The sequence below is a fragment of the Dromiciops gliroides genome, chromosome 1, assembly GCF_019393635.1.
Source record: "Dromiciops gliroides isolate mDroGli1 chromosome 1, mDroGli1.pri, whole genome shotgun sequence".
NCBI classification, from domain to species: Eukaryota; Metazoa; Chordata; class Mammalia; order Microbiotheria; family Microbiotheriidae; genus Dromiciops; species Dromiciops gliroides.
Window position 1 is genome coordinate 496,800,958 of NC_057861.1, and position 17,388 is coordinate 496,818,345.

The 17,388-nt window shown below is 36.5% G+C and overlaps 1 protein-coding gene across 2 annotated transcripts in view; it reads left to right on the plus strand.

Moving 5' to 3' along the window:
* The window catches only part of SLC35D2 (solute carrier family 35 member D2), a 56,343-nt gene that overhangs the window by 19,731 nt on the left and 19,224 nt on the right, over positions 1-17,388 (plus strand). For both annotated transcript variants that reach the window (XM_043975310.1, XM_043975311.1), the window contains 3 exons: positions 5,861-5,932; positions 6,780-6,848; positions 14,598-14,700. In XM_043975310.1, coding sequence (XP_043831245.1) covers positions 5,861-5,932; positions 6,780-6,848; positions 14,598-14,700 — 244 coding nt within the window. The remainder of the gene's footprint in view (positions 1-5,860; positions 5,933-6,779; positions 6,849-14,597; positions 14,701-17,388) is intronic.

The following is a 17,388-nucleotide window of genomic DNA, read 5'->3' on the forward strand; positions in this document are numbered from 1 at the left end:
TTATTCCTCTCTGACCCCATTCCTGAGGTCAGAGCCACTTGGTTGCTGCTTGCTTCTGAATTTGATTCTTGCTCAAAGCACACCTTAGAGCCCACAACTACTTCTCTTTTTGGAACATCACCAATTCCTGACCCTTGCACAAGTGGTTTGGAACCACTTCTTGCATGATGTACATTGTAATAGACCATGTGGCCATTTCTGGCTAGATCTCACTGCTATATTTCTAGACCTCTTAAGTCTATTTCCCTTTGGTTATATAAATTATTTTCTATGATTTTTTTCCCCTTGGATTTCCTAATCAGGACTTAGTTTAGTATGTTTTCTAGATCTTTGCAGTCGTAGGGAGAGATCAGATGTACTTTTTCTTGCTACTTCGTAATTTTGTCTCCATCTCTGATGTTTTAATATTATCTTTATTTCTGTATATATCCTTTCCCTTTCTCCTTCCTAAGGAGCCATCCTTCATAAGATTAAAAAAGAAAAAGAAAAAACAGTTAATCAAAAACTAGGCAACATACCTGCCAAGTCAGTATATAGTATTCTATACCTGTAGTCCCCCCACCTCTGCAAAGAAGAGAGAGGTGCATTTTTTTCATCTTTTCTTTTGAACCAGGTTTGATCATTGTTATGGGTTTTTTGTTTTGTTGTCGTTACTGTTCTTTCCATTTCCACTTTTGTCATCATCGTGTCTATTATTTTCCTGGTTCTACTTATTTCACTCTATATATGTATATATAATTCCCTTTATATATGCATTTACAGGCTTCTCAAAATTCTTTGTGTTTTTTGTTAAGAAATGACAGGCATAAAGTGGCAGTCATCAAATCTATTTGGTACTGAGTAAGAAATAGAGTGGAGGATCAATGGAATAGGCTAGGCACGGGAGACACAGTAGTAAACGACTTCAGCAATGTACTGTTTGATAAATCCAAAGACTCCAGCTTCTGGGATAGGAACTTAGTATTTGACAAAAACTAGGCGCAGTGGATAAAGCACTGTCCCTGGATTTAGGAGGACCTGAGTTCAAATCCAGCCTCTGACACTTACTAGCTGTGTGACCCTGGGCAAGTCACTTAACCCCAATTGCCCTGCCCCCCCCAAAAAAAAACTGCTGGGAAAACTGGAAGATAGTATGGCAGAAATTAGGCATAGACCAACATCTTACACATTATACTAAAATAAGGTCAAAATGGGTACATGATTTAGACATAAGAGGTGATACCATAGGTAAATCAGGAGAGGAAGGAATAGTTTACCTTTCAGATCTTTGGAAAGGAGAACAGTTTATGACCAAACAAGAGACAAAGAATATTATGAAATGCAAAATGGATGGTTTTGATTACATTAAATTTAAAAGTTTTTGTACAAACAGAAGCAATGCATCCAAAATTAGAAGGGAGGCAGAAAGCTGAGAAACAATTTTTATAGCCAGCACTTCTGATAAAGGCATCATTTTTAAAATATATTGAGAATTAAATCAAATTTATAAGAATCCAAGTCATTCGCCAATTGAGAATTGGTCAAAGGATATGAACAGGCCGTTTTCTGATGAAGAAATCAAAGCTATCTATTCTCATATGAAAAAATGCTTTAAATCACTATTGATTAGAGAAATGCAAATTAAAACAACTCTGAGGTACCACATGACACCTATCAGATTGGCTAATATGACAAAAAAGGAAAATAATAAATGTTGGAGAAGCTGTGAAAAAATTGGAACACTAATGCATTGTTGGTGGAGCTGTGAACTGATCCAACTATTCTGGAGAGCAATTTGGAATTATGCCCAAAGGGCTATAAAGCTGTGCATACCTTTTGACCCAGCAATACCACTATTAAGAGATCATAAAAAAGGGAAAAGGACCCACATGTACAAACATATTTGTAGCTGCTCTTTTTGTGGTGGCAAGGAATTGGAAATTGAGGTGATGCCCATCAATTGGGGAATGGCTGAACAAGTTGTGGTATATGAATGTAATGGAATTCTATTGTGCTGTAAGAAATGATGAGCAGGAGGAGTTCAGAGAAACCTGGAAGGACTTGCATGAACTCATGATGAGTGAGATGAGCAGAACCAGGAGAACATTGTATATAGCATCAACAACATTGGGTATAGATCAGCTGTGATAGACTTGATTCTTAGCAATACAACGGTGCAAGATAGTTCTAAAGGACTCATGATGGAAAAGATTCTCCCAATCCAGAAAACAATACCGTGGAACATGGATGCAGATTGAACCATACTATTTCTTTTGTTTTCGGTGCTGTTGTTTTTCTTTTTTGAGGTTTTTCCCTTTTTGCTCTGATTCTTCTCTTATAATATGACTAATGCAGAAATATGTTTAGTTTTATTGTACATATATAATCTATATCAGATTAGTTGCTCTCTTGGGGAGGAGGGAGGGAGGGGATGAAGGGAGAAATACTTGTTTTTTGTTTTTTGGTTTTTTTTAGGGAGAAATATTTGAAACTAGAAATCTTATAAAAACAAATGTTGAAAATTATCTCTACATGTAAATGGAAAATAATAAAATACTTTTATAATAAAAAAGAAAAAGAAATGACAGACATTACATTGATGTATCAAGATTTGTTTAGCCATTACCCCAATTGTTGGATATGCACTTTGTTTCTGGTTTCTGTTGCAACAAAACATGCTGATGTAAATTTTTTAGTACATGGAGGACTTACTTTCATTGATTTCCTTTAGGCATAGGCCTAGTAGTAAAAACTATGTGTCAAAGTATATGGCAAGTCTCATCGTTATGATTGCATCATTCTGGTTTACTTGCCAGAAGAGTTGAACCAATGTACAGCTCCACTGAAAATGTGCTACTGCACCTGTTTTCCCATAGACTGTCTTAAAACAATCATTTCCAATTTGTTGTCAACTTTGACATTTTTTCTCGGAGACTTCAAAGTTGTTTTCATTTGCTATTTCTCTTACTAGTGATTTGGAGCCAGGTTTCATAAAGTTGTTAATTGTTTACAATTCTTTTGAGAACTTTTTCATACCTTTTGTTCTTAATTATTTGTTTATACTATATCCATTGTAAAAGAGTTCTTGGTGTTATATATTTGTGTGAGTTCTCCAAAGGACTTTTAAAAAGTAAGGCCGGGGCAGCTAGATGGTGCAGTGGATGGAGCACCGGCCCTGGATTCAGGAGTACCTGAGTTTGGATCCGACCTCAGACACTTAACATTTACTAGCTGTGTGACCCTAGGCAAGTCACTTAACCCCAATTGCCTCACCAAAAAAAAAAAAAAAAAGTAAGGCCAATACTTTGTCAAGAGTCTTAAAGCAGGTCACTAGAAAGCAAAATCCTGAGCATTCAAAGGCTATATCTTCTTTGGACAGAAACAAAAATTAGTTAATGAATAGGTTGTCCTTAAGAAATGCAGTTTAGCATGGTTCTTTACTAAGAAACAATTGATGAGTGGAAAAGGTATGAGTTGTCCACTTTGTGCACATGGTAATTTTGAGTCCAAAACTGCTTTCCTAGTCACCCAACTTATTTCTAGTTGTTGCAGTGGATAGAGTACTGGGCTGGAGTGAGGAAGACCTGAGTTCAAATCTGGACTCAGACACCTACTAGTTGTGGAATCCTGAGCAAGCCTCTTAACCTCTGTTTGCTTCAGTTTCCTCAACTGTAAATGGGGATAATAACAGCATCTACTTTGTAGGGTTATTATGAAGATCAAATCAAATAATTTTTGCAAAGCTCTTAGTGCAGTGCCTAGCTTTCTCCTCCCCTCTTCCTTTTCTCTTCTCCTTGTCTGTAGTTCATACAATCCCAACTTTACCTAGGAAAATACAGTATGTTAAACACAACATAATTAAAAGGTAAAGCGGTTGTAGGAAAACAGTATGACCTAATACATTCTAAAACCAAATAAAAATCATTCTGGATTGTCCATGACCCTGCTTCCTCATGACATAGACAGCACAGATAATTGAGACTTGTCTGTCTCTGGAGTCAAACCTCAGTCTATGTGCCCAGTGATGGTATTGTTATGTCTTTAGCAATATCACAGAGTCTTGGTGCTTTGCTAACAAATTTTAATTTAAATCTGCAAGAATGAGAATATTTGAAAAAAATTTATTTTATTGAAATATGGAAAATATTTTGAAGGAATTCATAGTTCTTCATAAAAAAGAGTCAAGCATTTGTTTTTAGAGGCTTAATTTTTTTTGCATTCTTAGTTATTGCTTTTTCTTTTTTGCAGGACAATGAGGGTTAAGTGACTTGCCCAGGGTCACATAGCTAGTGTCAAGTGTCTGAGGCTGGATTTGAACTCAGGGCCTCCTGAATCCAGGGCCGGTGCTTTATCCACTGTGCCACCTAGCTGCCCCCTAAAATATTGACTTTTAAAAGAGAATGTTTAAAAATTATTTTTTCACCTATCTGATAACTAGAAGTCCCTTTGCTTTCATAAAATAAAATTGTAATAATATTTGCATATTGTAAGTACTTAATAAATGTTTGCCAAACTGAAATTGAATAGAGCTAATTTTCATGAACAACTTAAGGATCTAAGGACCATGTAAACAGAATCCTAATTCCAGTGCTATTATAATATAGATTCACTCCTGTTCAAGAAAAACTGGTAGGGCTTTCCTTTGTTACTTTGGCCTATTCTGATCTGGTCATCAACTTTTCCTGTCATTGTTAGAGAAATTTAACCTCTATCCTGAGGTCCTGAGGACTTAGTTTCCAATACATTGAATTGCCATGTGAGAATCTCTGTTCAATGTATTCAACCATTCTGGAGAACAATTTGGAACTATGCCCAAAGGGCAACTGAGCTGTGCATACTCTTTGATCCAGCAATACCACTACTAGGTCTGTATCTCAAAGAGATCATAAAAAAGGAAAATGGACCTACATGTGTAAAAATATTTATAGCAACTCTGTTCATGATGGCAAAATATTGGAAGTTGAGGGAATGCCCAGCAGTTGGGGAATGGCTGAACAAGCTGTGGCATATGAATGTAATAGCATACTACAGTGCAATAAGAAACGATGAAAAGGCAGATTTCAGAAAAACCTGGAACACTTGTATGAACTGATACAAAGTAAAATGAGCAAAAGCAGGAAAACACTGTACACAGTATCAGCAACATTGTATAATGATTAACTATGAATGACTCAGCTCTTCTCAGTAACCTAATGATCCAAGATAAGTACAAAGGACTCACAAAGGAGAATGCTATCCACAACCAGATAAAGAACTGATGGACTCTGAATGCAGATCAAAGCATATTTTTTTCACTTACTTTATTAATTTTCATGTTTTTTTCCTTTTTGATTTGTTTTTTTTCTTTCACAACTGTGACTAACATGGAAATATGTATTATGTGATAGCACATGTATAATCTTTATCAAATTGCTTACCATTTTAGGAAGAGAGGAGAGAGGAGGGAAGGAGAGACAAAAATTTGGAATTCCAAATTTTGTAAAAATGAATGCTAAAGGGGCAGCTCGGTGGTGCAGTGGACAGAGAGGACCTGAGTTCAAATCTGGCCTCAGATACTTAACACTTACTAGCTTTGTGACCCTGGGCAAGTCAACTGCCTCACCAAAAAAGAAAGAAAGAATGCTAAAAATTGTCTTGGCATGTAGTTGGGAAAAAATAAAATACTCTTTTAAAAAAAGAATCTCTGTTCAAATATTGTGCTGAGTCCCAAATTAGGATGAGAACTTGACACAAAGTTCATAAATATTAAGGGTAGAATTAAAAATTAAAATCACTAATTCCTTGCAGTTCCTATATTGATTTAATATGATTGGTGAAATTAGATGTAAAACAAATGCAAAACAAATGTATCTAATGGTGTGCTTGGATCTTTTTCTCACAGCTTGCCCATGTTTACAGTTCTCAGGAAGTTTACCATTCCACTTACACTGTTCCTGGAAGTTATCATACTCAGGTGATTTTTGTATTATTTCTTTCCATTTTCTTTCACCCTCTTTCCTAGCACATCTATCTATCTATCTATCTATCTATCTATCTATCTATCTATCTGGGTATAAAAATATAATGTATTATATATGTATATGTGGATATACACATATATATACATCCATATATACATGGTATAATTTTTAAAAAAATGGTATAATTTTTAAAAAAACCTTATTTTCTTGATATCTTTAGATTTTCCATCACCTTTGTTTCTGAATTTACCCCTCCCTCTCTACTATCTAGCCAACCATCCACTGTAACAACAAACCAAAAAAGTAAACAAAGCCATTCAGCACAGCCAACCAATATGGTAACTGTAAATGTCAAATATTCTGCTCCCATAGTTCCTCCCTATGCAAAAGAGGGTTGGGTGATATTGTTACTATTTTTTATCAAGTGGAATCAATACTGTTCCTCTGAATATGCAACTTGTTAATTGAGAGAGACATCAATTTATTTACAAAACCTTAAAACCTAGACTTGAAGAATAACTTGCATTGACTGGGTCAGAGTTCAGTGAGCTTTTTATTTCTACTGTTCAGCAGAACTGAAACAGCAATATTTTCCTTTGGACATTTGTATTAGATACATACCACCCAGACCCACTAGTGTTAAGCTCTATTACAATATCTGTCTAGTATAAGCAGAAATTTTCCTTGCCATTCAGAAGGCAGCATATGATGGAAGGTGGGTTTGTTTGGTATAGTGGGAATTATCAATCATCCAGCCTTCTATGTTTGGCATTTTCTTCTTAGACATTTCATCTGTCTTCTAAAAGTGATCCATATTTCTTTTTTTCTTTCATTTTACAGAAAACAGTACTCACTGAACATCATAGTTAGTGTCTTTGCCATCATTCTTGGAGCTTTTATAGCCGCTGGGTAAGACTTTCAGTTGTTCTCATTCTGTAGTATCATTTCTTTCCTTTGACAGTGAGGGACAATCTTAAATTCAGTTGTGTGTCAGGTTGTGGAATAAAGAGCACTTTTACGGTTGACAAATAAGATTACTCAGATGTTTTAGACCTTCTGACTAGTTTGAGAATCAGCTGCCATGTATTTTTCTGTAACATAAATACTATTATACTCATCTAAAAAAGGGAAACAGAAATCTGAGGTCAATATTTTCCTTAATACTAAAATTGGGGCACCCTGTGGTTGCTGAAGCAAGAGAAAAAAAGCAGACTGTTGCAAGCATCATTTAGGTCAAGCTAGCTTCTATAAATGAGTAATGCCTTCCTGGGCATGGAAAAATAGAACATTTCATGGTTACCTACAAGAGGACAATTTGCAATAGAAATGCTTCAGCTAAACAGGCATCTACAAAAGCTACAGAAGAATTGAGAAAGAGATAGGAGTACATAATGGTAAAATAGAAGAAAAAAAGTAGATTTGATTCTAGAGGACTTGGCTTCAAATTCTGACTATCTTGGTGACCTTGATCAAGTCATTTAATCACCTAGGCTTCAGTTTCCTCACCTGAAAATTGAGGGGGTTAGGTTAAATGACATCTAGAGTTGCTTATAGTTTTAAATCTGTGATCCTTTGAAGTCCATTGAAGCTTCATTTTTCCTAATTACCAAAAATATTTTTATATGTAGTGTATTTGTCCAGATAAATAATCAGTTAAGTATATCAGATTTGTGCTGTAGTTGAGTAAATGTTATCTGAGGGATATTATAGGCCCAAGATTATTAATTTGGGGTCCATGAACTTGTTTTTTTATTGTTAACTGTATTTCATTATACTTGGTTCCTCTGAAATCCTATATTTTATTTATGCATTTAAAAACATTTTGAGAAGGGATCCATAGGTTTCACCAACCTTCTGATGTGATTCATGACACCAAAAAGATCAAGAATGCCTGTTCTAAGATATAATGCCTTTTATTTATAAACAGAATAAACTTCTGGTTTCTATATGAGAATGTCTTGACAATTTTACTTGAAAGGTTCTTGGGTTTTCTTTTTAGAATTCTGAAAGATTTAAAAAGCGCTCAGGGCTTATAAATATTTTTCACTCCATACTATTTCTTGAGCAATGGAATCTTATATTCCTATAGCTTGTTAGTCAATAAGCATTTATGAAGAGTCTATTACATGTCAGGCACTGTGCTAAACCCTAGGGATGCAAAGAAAGGCAAAAGATAGCCCTGCCCTTTAGGAGTTTACAAACTAACGGGAGAGACAACACACAAATAACTTGTACAAACAACCTGTATACAGGATAAATAGGAAATAATCAACAGAGGGAAAAGCACTAGAATGGAGAGAGATTGGGAAAGGCTTCCTGTAGAATGTGAGATTTTTGATGGGACTTGAAGGAAGCCAGGGGAGGCAGTAGGCAGAGATGAGGAGGGAGAACATTACAGGCATGGGGGACCACCAGTGAAAATACCCAGAGCTCTGAGAGATGGAATATTTTGTTAGAGGAAAGTTGAGGAAGCCAGTGTTACTGTATCAAAGATTATGTGAGAAGTGATGTAAAGTGTAAGAACTGGAAAGATGAAGATCAGGCTTAGATAATGAAGGACTTTGAATGCAAAAGAGATAATTTTATATTTAATCCTGAAGGTGATAAAGAGCCACTGGAGTTTATTAAATGGGGGCAGGGTTTGACATGGTTGGACCTGAACTTTGGAAAAATCATTTTAGCTACTGAATGCAGAATGAAATAAAGTAGAGAGAGACTTGAGAAAGGCAGACCAATCAACAAGCTATTGTAATAGCCCAGACCTGAGGTGATGAGGGCTTGCGTAAGTGTGATGGCATATCTGAGGAAAGAAGAGGGTGGATTTGAGAGATGTTGCAAAGGTGAAATCAACAGGCTTTGCAAAAGATTAAATAAGAGAGGTGAGAGAAAGTTAGGAGTTGAGGATGACACCTAGGTTTTGAACCTGTGTGACTAGGAGGATGGTGGTATACTCAACAGTAATAGGAATGTCCTGTGGTGGTGGGGTTATGAAGGAAAGATGAGTTCAGGTTTGGACATGTTGAATTTAAGATGTCTACAGAATATCCAACTTGAGATGTCTGAAAGGCATTTGGAGATAGGAGACTGAAGGTCAGCAGAATTTGGAGCAAGATAAGTAGATTTGAGAATCATCAGCATATACATAATTGAATTCATGGGAGCTGGTAAGATCACTAAGTGAAATAATATGATTGAATAATATTGGAATATATCTGTATGCTTAGGAGAAAGTCTAATGCTGAAAACTCAAATAATAATTATTGGTACAAAAAGGATCCTGTTCATTTAAACTAGTTAAATCAAACAACATTTATTGATTACATTGTGCCAGGCAAGAGTCTGTCTGGTTTGATGATTAGAAAACGATCTTTGGAGCTAGGACAGCTGGGTTCAAGTTCTACCTCTCACAAATGCTGGCTATGAGGGGCAGCTAGGTGGCGCAGTGGATAAAGCACCGGCCCTGGATTCAGGAGTACCTGAGTTCAAATCCGGCCTCAGACACTTGACACTTACTAGCTGTGTGACCCTGGGTAAGTCATTTAACCCCCATTGCCCCGCTGCCAAAAAAACCCCCCCAAAACCCAAAAAATCAAATGCTGGCTATGTGACCCTGGGCAAATAATGTCATCTTTCAGTACCCCAGGGGGCTCTTTAAAATTTAAGTTTCTGAGGTATCAAATTTAATCACTAACACATATTTCTTCATCCCAGAGTTCCATATACCAATGAAATCATAGATCTAGTTCCTGTGTACTAGGAAATGTACTAGGCACTGGAAGTACAATGGAAAAAAAGAAACTGTCCCTGCCATAGAATTTACTTTATAATAAGGGGAAACAACCTCTACATATAAAATTATACGCAAAAATATGCAACAGAAATATGAAGTAGTGGGGACACTAGCAGCTAAGAGGCTCAGGAAAAGCCTCATGTAAGAGGTAGCTTATGGCCTGAGTTTTGAAGGAAATTAGAGATTTTAAGAAATGAAGATGAGGAAGACTATGAGTCTTATACAATGAAGTCAGATATTCAAACTCTTGGTTTCCATTTCCTTTAGTAAGCCAAGATATTATGTTCACATTCTCTTTTGTAAGGCATCTTGACTCTTTTTTTTTTTTAACTTTTTTTTTTTTTTAGTGAGGCAATTGGGGTTAAGTGACTTGCCCAGGGTCACACAGCTAGTAAGTGTTAAGTGTCTGAGGCCGGATTTGAACTCAGGTACTCCTGACTCCAGGGCCAGTGCTCTATCCACTGCGCCACCTAGCTGCCCCCATCTTGACTCTTACTAACAACAACAACAACAAAAGCTTGAGCACAAAGTTTGGTTATAACTAGCCAAATGGATTCTTTTAGGCATCAAGGAGAATATTTAATAAATAGTGATTCAAACTTTTCAGTGGTGCATGAAGTCATCAGCCTGGGCACTCCTTCCATGACATCCATGATAGCTTAGTTCAAGCTCTTTGTACACTACTGTGTCCAAAACATTCTTCTCCCAGTGATTTCTGATGATGAGCCTTTCCAAACTCAGGGAAGAAGGGAAGAGAGGAATAGGATGGAACAAGAATTTGTTATGCACCCATTATGTACCAGGCACTATGCCAAGCTTTTTATAATTAAGATCTCATTTGAGCCTCACAACGACCTTGGGAGATAGGTGCTATGATCCCCATTTTCCAGTAGGCTTAGCTAGCCTGCTTGTTGATTGATAGATATTTTCTACTTCCAGACCAGCACTTGAAGTCTTTCTAGCTTGGTAGGATCTGGTAGAACTTATCCTCTGCTGGCATTAGCCTTCAAGGATTCCATGGTCACCTCTGGTCCACTGAGGCTCTGGAGGAGAACTTGAGTGGAAACCTAGCAAGAGGCTTATTATTTATTTGTGATCTTTATCTTCAACTTGAGTTTTCCCTTCTGAGGAGTTTGGCTACCTTCACTTTTTTGGGGGGGGGGCAGGACAATGAGGGTAAAGTGACTTGCCCAGGGTCACACAGCTAGTAAGTGTCAGGTATCTGAGGTTGGATTTGAACTCAGGTCCTCCTGAATCCAGTGAAAAACCACAAGAAAAAAAATAATAATAACAAATAAAGTGAAAATACTTGGATCTGCATTCAGACTCCATAGTTCTTTTCTAGTGGGTTATTCTTCTCTAGTGTGTTAACTGCAAGAGCCCAAATGTATGTACAATTTTTAGATTATAAACTCCTCAAGAGCAGGGTTGGTCTCATACCTCTCTTTGTATCTCTCGCACCTAACATAGTGCCTTCCACATAGTAATAATAATATATGGCATTTTATATAGCACTTTAAGGTGAACAAAACCCTTTTACATACAGTATCTCATTAACTCTTTCCAGCAACCCTGTGAGATAGGTACTGCCCCCTTTTTGTCCTCATTTTTACAGATGAGGAAACTGAAGCACAGAGACATTATTTGACTTTCCCAAAGACATACACTTAATAAGTATTGGAATCCAAGTTACTTCTGATTCTAAGTCTAGTCCATTTGCTACCCCATAATGCTTCTTTCCTCCCCCCCCCCAGGGCAATGAGGGTTAAGTGACTTGCCCAGGGTCACACAGGTAGTAAGCATCAAGTGTCTGAGGCTGGATTTGAACTCAGGTCCTCCTGAATCCAGGACCAGTGCTTTATCCACTGTGCCACCTAGCTGCCCCCCATAACGTTTCTCAGTAGTAGGCAATTAATAAGTGTTTGTTGAATTAAATTGAATTACATTGTCACAGATTATTCCCAGTTTTTTTGAAACTACAGTATAACAGTGGTTATGTATTTATGATAAGGTATGACATTCCTTCTTTCAGGCTGTGTATGTTCACAGATTCTTGGGATGATTGAGTAGAAATGCATCCCATTTAAAAAATACTGAATAATACCTTAACTGCCAGTTTGGGTGAATAGCGTTCCCAACAGAATACAGCTTTCAAAGAGTGGGTACCAAACTAATAGGAGAATCCAATTCCTTATCTGGGTTCTAGTCCTGGTTCTGCAATTAGCTGTGTGGACATGAACAAATCAAATACCTTCTCTGGGTCTTGATTTCCCCATGGGTAGAATGAGAGGGTTGGATTAAATAAGGTACAGGCTCTTCTAATTCTCACATTCTTTAATTCTGTATTTATCTCATGCTTAGGGAGGCTATGGGGCCCAGTGGGTAGACTGCCAGACTTGGAGTTAAGAAGACTAATCTTGAGTTCAAATCTGGTCTTAGACAGTAACTGTGTAATCCTGAGCAAGTCACTTAACTCAGTTTTCTTATCTATAAAATGATCTGGAGGAGGAAATGACTAACCATTCTACTATCTTTGCCAAGAAAACTCCAGATGGGGTCATGAAGAATCAGACACGATTGAACAACAACAATAAATCTCATGCTTGGTCACATTTTGAAGCAAATCCCAGCTTTTTATCCAGGCCTGGCATCTTAGTACTTAGTACATTGAACTGTATCACAGCAGAATCCATATTCAGATACTGTGTACAATGAAAGTAATCCATCTCCCCCACTTTTCTCCCCAAAAATAGCATTGATGTATACTTGAAAAAAAATCATGCCTAAGCTTTTCTACAGGGGAGTTTCTGGCAAATTGGGTTTGGGAAAAGTAGCTGAAACACTTAAAAAAAAAAAGAAAGAAAAAGAATGTATGTGGGGGGGAGGGGAGGGTAGTGGGAGGTGGTAAGAAGAGGAACAAATTTCTGTCTCTGCCTCATGGCATTCTATTAGCCATTTGATAACAGCAGTGTCTTGATGAATAGAGGGATAGGCACCCAAAAGAATGTTAGAATTTTCATACTGCTTTTTTTTTCTAGAACCCTGACCTTTTTATGCTATCACTAGTAAAAATAGTTGTTGCTGCTTCTATTGAATACAATATGTTCATTCTCCTTCCACAAGAAAAATGGCTTGCAGAAAATTGAAAGTTTCTCCAATTTTAGATCAGTATTTGCAGTGATATACAAGAAACCTACAAGCGGAAAATGTTAAATTATTTCTCCAAATCCAAATTGTTGTAAATATCCAGAAATATTGCCTTTTTTTTCTTTAAGATGAAATTATTCGCAGTGCCTATTGTAAAAGCATTGAGGCAGCTACATGGCTCAGTGGGTAGAGCATTGGGCCTGGAGTCAGGAAGACCTGAGTTCAAATGTGGCCTCAGACATTTAAGCAGTTGTGTGACCTTGGGCAATTTACTTAACCTGTATGCCTTAATCCACTGGAGAAGGAAATAGCAAATGACTTCAGTATCTTTGCTGAGAAAACCCCAAAGACATGTATGGTCCATGGGGTCACAAAGAATCAGACACTACTGAAGACTGAACAACAAAATGGTAAAGGCAAACTCTGATCTGATGTAGTGGAAGCAACAATTAACCTAGTATATAGGAGACATGGGTTCTAGGTCTTTCTCTGGCACTTTTGACTTTGGGCAAATCAATACATTTCTCTGGACTTCAGTTTTCTTAGATACTAACTGAGGAAATTAGATACATAATCTTTAAAGTACCTTCTAGCTTTAACTTTGCATAAATATCTACGCAGTTCTTGTCATCTTGTTAGATCTTATTTGTATATAATTCTATTAATTTTTAGTTGATTCTGATTCATTAGCCAATCATTGCTAGTGGATTTCATGCCAGAATGAGCCACATTATGCATTCTTATTAGAATGTACATTTTTACAAAGCTGAAATCTGGCTACACTGGATATTAAAGACTACCTTAAGGGGAAAAAAAAGTACACACTTAATGCCTTTGAGAGTAGGAGGGTTTTTTGTTTGTTTGTTTGTTTGTTTTTTGCGGGGCAATGGGGGTTAAGTTACTTGCCCAGGGTCACACAGCTGGTAAGTGTCAAGTGTCTGAGGACGGATTGGAACTCAGGTACTCCTGAATCCAGGACCGGTGCTTTATCCACTGCACCACCTAGCCACCCCCAAGAGTAGGAGGGTTTTATAGGCTGATCCTATGTTTAATATATGTCTTCTTTAGTACCAATTGGTGGGGTGACCAATGCTGCCAGTATTTACAAAATTTTGAGAGTTCAAATCCATTTCCTTTCCTGAGTTGTTATCTAGTTTCCACAGTGGGTTGAGAAGGAAGCAAAACTTTCTAATTACTAGCAATCCAAAGGTGATGCTAATGATATTATGCCGAGCTTTTATATAATTGGACAATTCACTCCCATTTAGAATGTTTTAGTCACCAAACTATAGGTAAAAATTTAAGTGAAGATAATTAATTAAATTTTTTTGTGTGGGGCACTGAGGGTTAAGTGACTTGCCCAGGGTCACACAGCTAGTAAGTGTCAAGTGTATGAGGTCATATTTGAACTCAGGTCCTCCTGAATCCAGGGCTGGTGCTTTATCTACTACGCCACCTAGCTGCCCAATTAATTTAATTTTAATCTATTTTTTGACCATTTTTTATTCTATTTAATCAATTTTTGGACTTTAATTTCTAGTTGTAGATTAAAAAAAGGATGTTAGTATACTGCAGTAGTATACTGTACACTATAACAAACAAAAATAGGAATCATTGATTGCTGGCCATTAGAAGAAACATAAAACAATTTAAAGGAGACTTTGAAGCAATAGTTTAAGGTTTTAAAAAATAATTAAAATCTTCTTTTATTCCTCTACCAGCTCTGATCTAAGTTTTAATTTGGAAGGCTACATTTTTGTATTACTTAATGATATCTTCACAGCAGCAAATGGAGTTTACACCAAACAGAAAATGGATCCAAAGGTAATAACTTGACCTTAGTTCACATAGATCTTAAGTGTCATAACCTGGTAGCTGAAATTATATGAATAAAGGAGGCATTATTTGAAGGCTTGCCATATTATACTTATTATCATGATGCCATTACTATTTGTACTAGAGGTTTTCCAATTATAGTAATTTATATTTTATAGTATATCTTATATATCTGTTATATATTTATTTTTTATTTATATTTATTTACATTTTTCCAATTATAGTCAGCATTATATTTATATCACACATTTACTTATATTTTATTTTGTATTTGTGCACATGGCTTACCTCCCCTGCTAAGTTGTATGTTCCTTGAAGGTCCTAACTTTCTAGATAGTGATTAATGAGAGATACTGCAACCAAGTAGAAAGTATTGATCTTGAAGTCAGGAGACTTGGATTTGAATCTCATTTAAGATTAGCTGTGTGATCACATGCAAAGATGACAGCAAAGGAGAATGACAAATGTTGAAGGGACTATGGGAAAATAGTTGTTCCATCCACTCTAGAGAACAGTTTGTTGTTTTTTATTGTTGTTGAAGATTTATTGAAACATATTGTCTGGGATTTAAAAAAATGTTTTTATGAAGTCTAATAATAATAATAATTTTTTTGTGTGTGAGGTAATTGGTGTTAAGTGACTTGTCCAGGGTCATACAGCTAGTAAGCGTCAAGTGTCTGAGGCCGGATTTGAACTCAGGTCCTCCTGAATCCAGGGCCGGTACTCTATCCACTGCACCACCTAGCTGTCCCCAAATAATTATTTTTTAAATGTAATTTAATTAATTTTTTTTGTTACATTTTAAGTTCTGAACTGTCTCCTTCCCTTCCTCCCCACCCTACCCAAAACTAGAGAAGGCAATCATTTGATACTAATACATCTATATCAATATATATATATCTATATATATCTATTTAAAACTATACTATGCATACTTCTATTTATCAATTTCTTTTTCTGGAGGTGGATACCATCTTCCTTCATAGGCCCTACAAAGGGCCTACAAACTACAAAGTTGATTTAAGTATTTGTGATACTCAGAATAATTTAGTCGCTCACAGATATTCAAACAATATTGTGTTACTGTATGCAATGGTCTCTTAGTTCTGCTCAATTTTTTTTTAATTTTAGTGAGGCAATTGGGGTTAAGCAACTTGCCCAGGGTCACACAGCTAGTAAGTGTTAAGTGTCTGAGGCCAGATTTGAACTCAGGTACTCCTGACTCCAGGGCCGGTGTTCTATCCACTGCCTCACCTAGCTGCCTCCAGTTCTGCTCATTTTATTCTTCATTACTTTGTGCAAGTTTTTCCATGTTTTTCTAAAAACAACCTGCCTGTTATTTCTTATAGCACAGTATCTAGAAAACAATTTGAAACTGTGCCCAGAAAGTTTAAAAATTGTTCTATAATTTTCCCAGGAATTCAAGTCAAGCTTACTAGGTCTATAGTTTACTAAGCTTAGCAAAGGGTGAGGAAAGTAGAAAAGAGAGGAGGAAGGGAATAAGCATTTATATAGCTCCTCCCATTGTGTCAAGTACTGTGCTAAAGTATTTTACAAATATCATTTCATTTGAGCCTCACAACAATCCTGTCCTAACAGCAGTGTGGCCTGCCTGTTACCAATGCTCTTTTTCACAGTGAAATGTGTGGGGACTAACTAGAGATAGAAAAGACATTAAAGAGCTGAAGTTTCAGAGTTGTGAGTTGCATTGGCCACATGTTTTCCCCACACATGTGCCTTACTACCTACCCATGGTCCTCTTTGAGACCGAAGGACAAACAGCAATAGTTGTCTTACTACCAGTTTTAGTTCATTTGTAATCAGTCTCACCACCACAGACTCTGTATATTTGTGTTTATCCCCAGGATTTTTTTTGGGGGGGGGAAGGTGGAATGTTTTGAACCAACTGTTATTGCTATGACATTTGAGTAACTACTTTTGATAAGGACAAAATGAGACTACTGGCTGATTGTTAATGGGCAGCATGTTGGTGGGAGCTGGAGAGCTACAATTGTAATCTACAGTAATATACAGTTACCCCTAGAATCTGAGGTAGTTGTCACTCATCTGGGAATCCAACCTGATAGTTTGAGTGAAAGTTTGGGGAAATACCTCACAGACATAACTTAAAGAAAAAAACCAACTTTTTTGTTGCACCTCATCTCATATTGAGCTTTAATACTCCTGATACTATTTTTATACTGCTGTGCCACATTATCATATCCATTCACCTGGCCTTGCTTCCATCTTCTGTACATTTCTTTAAAAAATTTAAACTGACAAACAGGGATGTCCATTATCACCTCTATTATTTAATATCGTACTAGAAATGTTAGCTTTAGCAATCAGAGAAGAAAAAGGAAGTAAAGAAATTAGAATAGGCAAGGAGGAAACAAAACTATCACTCTTTGCAGATGATATGATGGCATACTTAGAGAATCCTAGAGAATCAACTCAAAAATTACTTGAAACAATGAACAACTTTAGCAAAGTAGCAGGATATAAAATAAATCCACATAAATCATCAGCATTTCTATACATGCCCAACAAAGTCCAGCAGCAAGAGATAGAAAGAGAAATTCCATTTAAAGTAATGGTAGATAATATAAAATACTTGGGAGTCTACTTGCCAAGACAAACCCAGGAACTCTATGAACACAATTACAAAACACTTTT